The sequence below is a fragment of the Brassica napus genome, chromosome C6 (assembly GCF_020379485.1).
Source record: "Brassica napus cultivar Da-Ae chromosome C6, Da-Ae, whole genome shotgun sequence".
Lineage (NCBI taxonomy): Eukaryota > Viridiplantae > Streptophyta > Magnoliopsida > Brassicales > Brassicaceae > Brassica > Brassica napus.
The window spans coordinates 46,987,769-46,997,576 of record NC_063449.1 but is presented as its reverse complement, the minus strand read 5'-3'; the positions used below and the strand labels follow the sequence as shown (position 1 = coordinate 46,997,576).

General features: G+C 34.3%; 1 protein-coding gene across 5 annotated transcripts; it reads right to left on the bottom strand.

Annotated features, from left to right (window-relative positions):
* Nucleotides 1-1,895: 1,895 nt before the first annotated feature.
* On the bottom strand, nucleotides 1,896-5,426 carry LOC106354575 (uncharacterized WD repeat-containing protein C2A9.03). 5 transcript variants are annotated; one of them, XM_013794542.3, is made up of 9 exons: nucleotides 5,237-5,426; nucleotides 4,995-5,142; nucleotides 4,753-4,917; nucleotides 4,596-4,682; nucleotides 3,282-3,416; nucleotides 3,085-3,195; nucleotides 2,921-3,012; nucleotides 2,600-2,705; nucleotides 1,896-2,517 (listed from the first exon to the last, which is right to left on the bottom strand). In XM_013794542.3, the coding sequence occupies exons 2-9, from the start codon at nucleotides 5,133-5,135 to the stop codon at nucleotides 2,017-2,019; spliced, it is 1,338 nt and encodes a 445-aa protein (XP_013649996.1). In that variant the 5' UTR covers nucleotides 5,136-5,142; nucleotides 5,237-5,426; the 3' UTR covers nucleotides 1,896-2,016. The 5 variants fall into 5 exon arrangements, with proteins under 5 accessions (XP_013649996.1, XP_013649997.1, XP_022560710.1 ...); XM_013794543.3 differs by having other exon boundaries at nucleotides 3,085-3,171; XM_022704989.2 differs by lacking the exon at nucleotides 5,237-5,426 and adding an exon at nucleotides 3,812-3,855 and having other exon boundaries at nucleotides 4,995-5,148.
* Between the last annotated feature and the right edge of the window lie 4,382 nt (nucleotides 5,427-9,808).

Genomic DNA, 9,808 nt, shown 5'->3' with positions numbered 1-9,808 from the left:
TTATGATGAAGTTTGAACATGTGACTTCTGAAAGTAAAGCAAAAAAGGAAAAATCCATCAAAGAAAACAGAATCCAAGACTCTTTTACTAGCTAATGAGAAGAAAGTTAGGTGTTGAATTATGAATAATGTTGTTACAAAAAAAAATTATGAAGAATGTTCCATAAAGCTTTAACATTTCAAATAGTACATGGCACATCCTTGATCACTTTTCTTTTCCCATTTTTCAAAAATAAAATATCGACCATCAAATCACTTAGGCATGGGCGTCTTGGTAGCTGTGATGGTTTCGGTTCAGATTGATTTAAATTTTTAGATTTTCGGTATTATGTTCATAAACTTCATTCAGATTTTACTAATTATCGGGTCGAATTCAATTCGATTCTATCTGGATTTAGTTCGGATCGGATTATAACCAATGTCTGAAATCATCCAAAAATATTTTTTTTTAACTTGAAAATTGACAATTTCTCTTCAAGATATATAAATTATTCACAAATCTAATTAAAAATTAGTCATCTAAATTAACTAAAATAACAAATAAGAGAAACCGGAAAATCTTTAGAATAGGATAAAATATCTAAATTACCTTAACATATATAAAATCATTAACATAATTAACTAATTTTGAATATCTTCGATTCCGAATTCGGGTTTCGGTTCGATTATCTAAACCCTAAAGTACTAGTCTCATTCGGATATTTTTGTGTAACAGTTTGGATACAATTTCGGGTTTTTTTTGTTCAAGTTTAGATAGGTATTTCAAGTTAGGGTAAAAACGCTCAAACCTAAAATCACCTAACAATCTTTATGTCTGAATATAATCATAAGTTCATAACCACCATTAGATTAGAATCACTAAACATAGGGGTGATTGGTCATTTGGTTGGACTGTATAAATTGATTTTAGCTTTAATTTTCATCTACAGCCTTAAATACTATCAATCATGTTTTATCTTGGTTTTTAAAGCTACAACCAAAAACTAAAGCCACATCAAAAACACACAAAAAATAATTGTAAAAATCTTATTTTCTAAAACTCCATCTTTTTAACAGTAGGAAATTTTAAAACTACATTCATTAAAGCTAAATAAAAAATTTCTACGGACTAAATTTTAAAATAAATTTTCTATAGTTACAATCACCCCGTAATCCCCAAAAAACGAAAAGAAACAAATATAGTTTATAACTTATATTAGTGGACTAAAGGTTCAAAAGCCCAGTAGTATAGGCCTTCAAAAGCAACTTAACCAGTGATAGGGCAAAATTCAATCCAAACCGGAGTTTAATGTACAAACCAGTTGGTTTTATTGATTCAAAATATTACTTCCTTTTCCTTTGTTCCTAAATATAATATATTATATTTAGGTAGAAACATACATATTAAAAAAACTATTTGTTATCTAAAAATTATCATTAAAACTATAAATTAATGATATTCAACTAATTACAAAATATACTATTAAAATATGATTGAATACACAGTTTTTAATAAAATAAAAGTTACATAAAAAAATGAAAACATCTTATATATTAGAACATCAAAATTTTGTAAAACATCTTATTTTTAAGGAACAGAAGAAATCTTACTTTTAGGAACAAATAGAGTATTAACCAACCCATGTTTTAATTAAACTGAAACAACCTTGCATAGAACTAAGAGCATGATTATCCGGGATCTTTAGTGGGTTTCTTAGTGCGTGGACCCCCACAAAACCCTTAAGGATCGGTTACAAAAAAAAAACTACTAATTAAGAACTGATCTTAGTGAGTTTCTTACACTGTTCGCGGATCCCACTGACACGTGGAGACCCGCGATTGGTTTGTTTTTTAATTTTTTTTTTTTTTTTTTTTTAAACTAAAAAACCCTCTTAGGGATAATCATGGCCTAATATATCTATCAATAAACTTACATAAAGTGGGAAACAAAGGTACAAAAGTCCACAAAAACAACGACTTAACCCTTACCAACGTCGTAACATAACCTCTCACACACATAGAGCTCACTGGAGTCAGATCAGAAAATGGAATCCAAGTACAAGTGGTTACGCTTCCTACTAAACTCCAACAAGCTACCGTATGTACGATCAGCCACTCCCACGAACAGTGCTTCCGTGTCAGGACTAAACGATATTCCAGCTATTTCTCCAAACATATCAATCTCTTGACACTGACTATAACCAGCTTCCGTGTCAAACACGTGCACAAAGTCTGCTGGCTCAGCCATGGCCAAGAACCGTCCATCAGAAGCAAACCTCAACGCTCTAATAGCTCCCATGTTTCCTTTCAACACTTTGAGCGACTTAGATAAGTTCCTCACGTCCCATAGCCTGCATGTTGTGTCTTGGTTCCCCGTGGCTAGGATTTGCCCGTTTGGATGCCATGCTGATGAAAACGAGTAGTCGAGATGGCCTTCGAGGGCATGGATCACTTTACCTGATCCAGCATCGGCTAGTAAGCACTCGGGACTGTCTCCTAAGACAGCCACTAGCTTACCGTCTGGACTTGCCGTCACGTTCTAAACAAAGATGATAAAACACATTAACACTTTTGAAACACAAGAGTATATGTAAGTAACAAAGGTGATTTGATTTACTTACATTTACCGACCAGTCAAAGGTAAAACTGTTGAGGAAAGCAAAGTTTGTAGCGTCAAGTACACGGACGGTGCAGTCATTGTTCGCGGTTATAACTCTTAACGAGCCACTACATGGATTGAGAGACCAAAGTATTCGAGTTAGAAGAGGAAGGCATAGCGAAATGAAATGTTTGCATATAGCTCCAAAATTTTAAAAATAATTTATATAAAAAACTCCCAAATTTTTAAAAAGATTTTTATATTAAAACCTTATTAAATTATTTATAGCCCCCAAAATCTGAACCAGGTGTATATGTTCTGTTTAACCTAGGTTATTAAGTACCTTGGTGCGTTGTATATATCAACCGAGTTTGTGATGTCGTTTTCAACCGATGTTAGAACAGTACAGAACGCAACTCCAGGTTCGTTGATTCTCTGTAATAGAGAAGATCACAGCGAGTGAGATCACTCAAACTCAAGTGTATAAAGATTAGATGTGTTTAATACCTTACAGATAAGCTCTCCTTGGAACCCTCCCGCAACTATCAAATCGTCTTTAACTGCCATGGTGCTTATCTGGACTCTTGATATAGACTGCGACAACAATCCAGGCTGCTTCTGTAAGATTGATGTACCAATAACGTTAACTTAGCGTGAAGTCCGAGGTTTATGGACACGGGATAGAACAAGTAAAGTTAACTCACCATAGTAGGAACAATTGGCTTTGCCACGTTAAGTACTTCTTTGCTCCTTTGCAGCAAAGAAGACCAATGCATGAGGGAGTAGTTCTTCATGAAATACACGTCGTGTTTTGTTGTTGCCCAAAGCAAGTTCCTCAGCTGCAAAAAAAAAAAAAATGTGACCATGGAGGTTAGGATTCACATCATACACATTTGATCATCTTAAAGACGACAAAAGAAACATATAAGTTCACATGCAAACACAAAAGGCAAGAAGGAAACAGAGCGACCCTTCTCAGTAATCTAATGTGAATGTCAGGAGCTAATGAGTCGATGATACAAGCAAAGTGTTACAAACAAAATACAAAATGTAAAATATCCTAAAGTAATAATAATCACAAGTCACTAGTGACAAGTGCATGGTAAGGTGAAAGATGCATAGCGTCAAGGAGCACTCATATACAAGTTCAAGCAAAAAAATAAAATCCCTGCAAAAAAAAGGATTATGGCAAAGTTTTAGTCCTTGTAAATGTGCAAACATTTTCCTATCATACCATATTAAAAATGGTTTCTCTATGGCGCCAGCTGCTCTCCCAACCTGTTTAAGAAAGGTTAAATCATACAGTAACTGTTTCTCAAAATGCAGTGGAGGTAGTGGCTAGTCTTCAAGTGCTACTTACTCTGTTTGACTATTATGGACAAAATGATCCATAAATGGACACTAGGCAACGCTAATGCAATGCAAGAGAACTTATAACTCTGCCTATCAACCTCTTAAGAAGTTGTTATTTCTAAACTACTCTGCTTCGACCATCCTAGAAACATATCTTGACATTTTCTTGAATCAGTTAGAACGTTAGACAATATGGCAGTACCTGAGTAAACATTAAACGTAAAATTATTAAAAGTTAGGAACGAAGCAGGTTAAATTAAGCACCCTTTCAAGATCATCTGCAAAAGAAAAAGGACTTTTTGTGAATCAACACCCCAGCTACATAGCTGAGGAGGTATAACAATGCACATAAGAAAACAAAAGTTCTAGAACCAATAAAATAAACAAGTACAGCTGAAACACGTTATACGTCTTCGAACAAAAACGTTAGCATCATGTGACTAATACAAATAATTCCCTAATTTCATAAATGAACTAGGAGAACTCAGTTTTGATAAGAGGCCAACTTGCATAGTATCTTTTGCAGTTGCAAACTCGTTTACTAAACACAAGAGCTAAGTAACAGAGTATTTTATAAAATGAAGAAAAAAGAAACCTAGATGACTCCAGGTAACATAGGTAACAAAGTATATACCAAACAAAGTTGAGAAAGTTGTCTTGTCTACCTGAAAATGTGCAATAGTGGACTTAACAAGCCTCGTGTTGAACTGGAAGTCATAAAAGTGTTTTCCTTTCTCTACTTGCAAGCATTCCTGTCAACAACAAAACCAGAACTCATTAAGACATAAGAAACTTAAAAATAAGTAAGTTTAGATTACAAACCTTATCAAGGTCTTGTCTGGACCTAAAGAGGATCTCAAAATTCTTATACTGTTGCAACCTCTTGTAACGGTATTGATCTCTACTGTAATTAAGCCTCTCCCAAGGGATCCCTTGAATATCTTTCCCGTTCCTAGCTTCTAACGCTGACGTATCACTCTCCTGAGTCTAAAGATTAACATAACTCATAAGCTTAAACTAAGTAATTACCACTCTACTAAACTAGACCAGAATTTTTAGCATACCGGGTCAAGATCATCCTCGAAATCAGAGTCAGCTTCACTCTTGTGATCAAACTCTCCAAAGGGTTCATCATCTTCAGAATCAGAGAAGCCGTGAAAGTCATCAACGAGGTATTCAAGGTCAGAGTTGTCGAAGATATCCATTACAAACCTAGTGAAACCAAATCAAAAACATGTCAAGAAACACCATAAACACAAAAGGGTTCTCAAGAGTTTAAAGAAGCAAGGATATACTAAGAGCTCACCGTGTGATCGCGACAAAAGATTGTGGAAATGGAAGAAGAGGTGAGTAATGAAAAGCTTTCTGTGGTTTAGAGAGGAAACGGTGGGGAGGTGGTGGTGGTGTGCTTTATAACGGTGGAGGTACAAGAGAGCTTGTGTGGGTCCCTTAGTTATATTGTGGGACCGGTTAGAGCCGGTAAACCAACTTGGCGAAGAAGGTTTGAATCCGCGAGCGTTTCTAGGTTGAAGTTCTGAAGTCTTTGGGACCCACGAGTTTAACCGGAGCAGTAGTTAGATGGTCAAATGGAAAACGTTAAAAGTCTTTTAAGAAAATAGTCTCTTTTTTAAAATTGTACACATAGATTAAAAAATTATTAATTTTTTATATTTTCTAAAAAAAACATCATTAATTATTTATTTAACCAGAGATCAATCAATAATAAAATAAAAAATATATTATTATTGGTCATATAATATTAAGTATTAATAAATTTTACATAGAAAACCAAAAACGTCATATAATTTGGAACATAAAAATTTCTCTAAAACGATTTATATTAATAAATAAAAAGAGTAATAAATTAATAAATGCGAGATACCACAAAAATAGGAAACCCTATATACTTTCTTTATTTTATTTTTTTGGTATAACTTTCTTCACACTTTGAAATCTTAATTTATTGCATGTAAATATATTGGGATATTATTTCTATAAATTGTTGTTTAGTATAAAATTAGAGAATCTAATCAATAATAATAAAATATTGTAGAATATATGCTAAATAAATATAAATACATAGAAATTTAAATTTAATAAATTAAGAAACAATCTAAAATAGATTTAATGGGACTATTACGACTAATTAAGACATAAACTATCAGGAATTTATTTAAAAGATAAAATATGAGACAGCAGGCCAAGCGACATATCATAGTAATAAATAAAAGATTAGTAACAACAGACACTCGATGAAATTTTCAAACATTTGTAATAAATATATGTTTGTTGTTAGAGTCTCTCTTCCTTACGTGGCCACATAATTCTACCGACATCTCATAATCACTATTTTAATGTGCAATATTGTCACCCGCCTGTTTAGTCATGAATTGGTCACGAACCTATGACGACACGAAGACAGATACGGTTACACACTCATCACTCGTCAACCAGACGTCCCACGTGCTGGGCTCACCTTCGTTCAGGTGGCGTTAATTTGATACCAGTGGTTTGATTTTAGCTGTGAATATTTATGTATGTTTTGACTGAATATTAATTTCTACGAAACTCTTAAATACATTGAAGAATCTACTAATAAGTACTAAGCATTTTACTATGTTTTTGAAACCGACATTTTTATCCAGTCAAATCTAATTACGTGACCAGATAAAATTTGATAAATGGGAATTAGATTTATTGTGATTAGGACATCGCGATAAGTGGCTTGATTTGGAAAGTTGCCAAGTGATTAATGAGATAACATATGTATCCATTTCAACTTTTATGTGATTGGTTGGACGGTTATATTTGTTTACGTTTCTTAACAATGCATAGCTTATTTTTTTTTCCTCTAAAGCTTCTTTTACTCAATATTGTCTATCAAAGACAATAATATAACCGCTGATAAATAAACTCTTGAAAAAACACTATAACCCGACAGAACATATAATTTGACAATTACGATTACAAGAAAAATCAATGATGAAAATCAGTAAAAATTGGTTGGATAATGACAATACATTGATGACACCAGCTTGTTTCGTGTTTGTTAACAATCGAAATGTTTTTCCACATCACGACGGACTGTAGTCACTTGGGTTACTTACACGAAAAAAGTTCTCTAGATAAAGTTAGATCTTTTTTCAGTTAAATTTGTTCTAAAAAAATTCCTTCCAAAAAGTTTACTTTTGAACCCGTCGAACAATCTGTGATAATCATTACAACAATAAAACGGAACAAAATGAGAATATCTCCGATTACGAAAGCCGGTGAAAAACGAAAGATATGTCCAAAAATTTAGGGAAAAAGATCAAACATAAAACCATAGTACTGGAAAATAAAAAGAAAATTAGAAAAAAAATTCCGGATCCAGTGCTCAAAAAATCACAGCACAAAATCACAAAAAATCTCTTTTTTGTTTTGAATAAAGAAGGGAAGACAAGAGAAAAGAGGAATTGGTGTGTCTTATTCCATGAATAATGAACTCTTCATATAGGGATACAATATGAGGGTTTAGCTTGGAGACCAAGTACAAGTAAATCTCGGTGAACAAGACTTTCTATAATTGACATCACAATAAATATAACACTTCCCCTTGATGTCTATTATGCGCGTATGATACTGCCTCATTAAAAACCTTACCAAGAAAACCTAGTGGGAAAAACCATGGTTAAGGGAAAAAGAGTGCAGTGCGCAATTACTTCCCCTCATGTATACTAACGTCAAGATCCTTGAGACGACGTAATCCAATAAGATGAACCAACTTCTTGAAAGTAGAAGTGGGTAGCGCCTTGGTGAATAAGTCAGCTAAATTGTCACTTGAACGAACTTGAACGACACGAACATCGCCATTCTTTTGTAGATCATGGTTGAAAAAGAATTTCGGTAGAATGTGCTTTGTCCTGTCTCCTTTGATGTAACCATCTTTGAGTTGAGCGATACATGCAGCATTATCCTCATACATGACTGTTGGGGATTCTTTCCCTGTAGATAGACCACAATCTTCTCGTATATGTTGAATGACAGATCTTAACCATACACACTCGCGACTAGCTTCATGAATGGCTAAAATCTCTGCGTGGTTGGAAGAAGTAGCAGAAATTGTTTGCTTCATTGAACGCCAAGATATAGCAGTTCCACCACAAGTAAACACATATCCTGTTTGTGATCTAGCATTGTGGGGATCAGACATGTATCCAGCATCTGCAGAACCAATCAAATCTTCTGTGGATGGGTTAGGAAAGAATATTCCCATGTCTTTCATACCTTGGAGGTATCAGAGTATATGTTTTATCCCATTCCAATGCCTACGAGTTGGGCATGAACTAAACCTTGCCAGTAGATTCACTGCAAATGATATATCAGGTCTTGTATGACTGGCAAGGTACATTAATGCCCCTATAGCACTTAGGTATGGTACTTCAGGACCAAGAACTTCTTCATTCTTCTCTCTAGGGTGGAAGGGATCTTTATTCACATCGAGTGATCTTACCACCATTGGACTACTCAAAGGATGTGCTTGATCCATAGAAAATCGTTTAGCAACCTTTTCTGTGTAAGTTTCTTGATGCACTAAGATTCCATTCTTAAGGTGCTCAATTTGTAGTCCCAAACAAAATCTTGTTTTTCCAAGATCTTTCATCTCAAATTCTTTCTTCAAGTAATCCATTGTAATTGAAATCTCTTCAGGAGTTCCAATAATGTTTAAATCATCAACATACACTGCAATTATAACATATCCTTTCTCAAATCTTTTTATAAAGATACATGGACTGATAGGATCGTTTTTATAGCCTTCTTTCAACAAGTACTCACTTAGGCGATTATACCACATACGTCCTGATTGTTTCAGTCCATAAAGAGATCGATATAACTTTATGCTATAACTTTCTCGAGAATTAGAATTTGCTGCTTCTGGCAGTTTAAATCCTTCAGGGACTTTCATGTAAATGTCAGTATCTAGTGGGCCATATAAGTAAGCTGTGACTACATCCATTAAGCGTAAATCAAGTCCTTCCTTTATCGCTAGACTGATAAGGAACCTGAATGTAGTAGCATCCACCACAGGAGAGTATGTCTCTTCATAATCAATTCCTGGTATTTGTGAAAATCCTTGAGCAACTAAACGTGCTTTGTATCTCACAATCTCACCATTTTCATTCCTTTTTCGCACAAAAACCCATTTATATCCCACTGGTTTTAAACCTTTAGGTGTACGGACTACAGGTCCGAACACTGCTCTCTTTACAAGAGATTTTTATTTCAGCATCTATTGCTTCTTTCCATTTTGGCCAATCACTTCTTCGTGTGCACTCTTCAATAGATTTTGGTTCATGATCCTCATCCATAAGATCAACTGCTACATTGTATGCAAAAATATCATCGACGTCGATTTGCTTTCGGTTCCATTTCATTCCAGACATGACATAGTTAGTTGAGATCTCTTCATTATCAGGTACCTGAATTTTTTTTTGTGTCATGTTCTCTTCTGGAGATTTTTTATTTGTAGTAATTACCTCGGTTTCATTATTGCCAATTTCTGCTCCTTTTCTTTTTCGAGGATTTTTATCTTTAGAACCGATAGGTCTACCACGCTTCAGGCGTGTTTTAAACTCATTAGCAGGTTGGTTTTGTCCTTCTTGGACATTCATTCTAACTGGAGCATTTACAGCTGGGATATGTGACACAGTCATTCTTTTTGGGTCAGTAAGTGCATCTGGCAACTGGTTTGCTAAGCTTTGTAAATGAATTATCTTTTGGACTTCTAAGTCACATTTTTAGTTCGAGAATCAAGATAAGATAATGATAATTCATTCCAATTGATATCATTTCCCACATATTTCTTCTCTTCCCCTAATGTTGGAAAAACAGACTCATT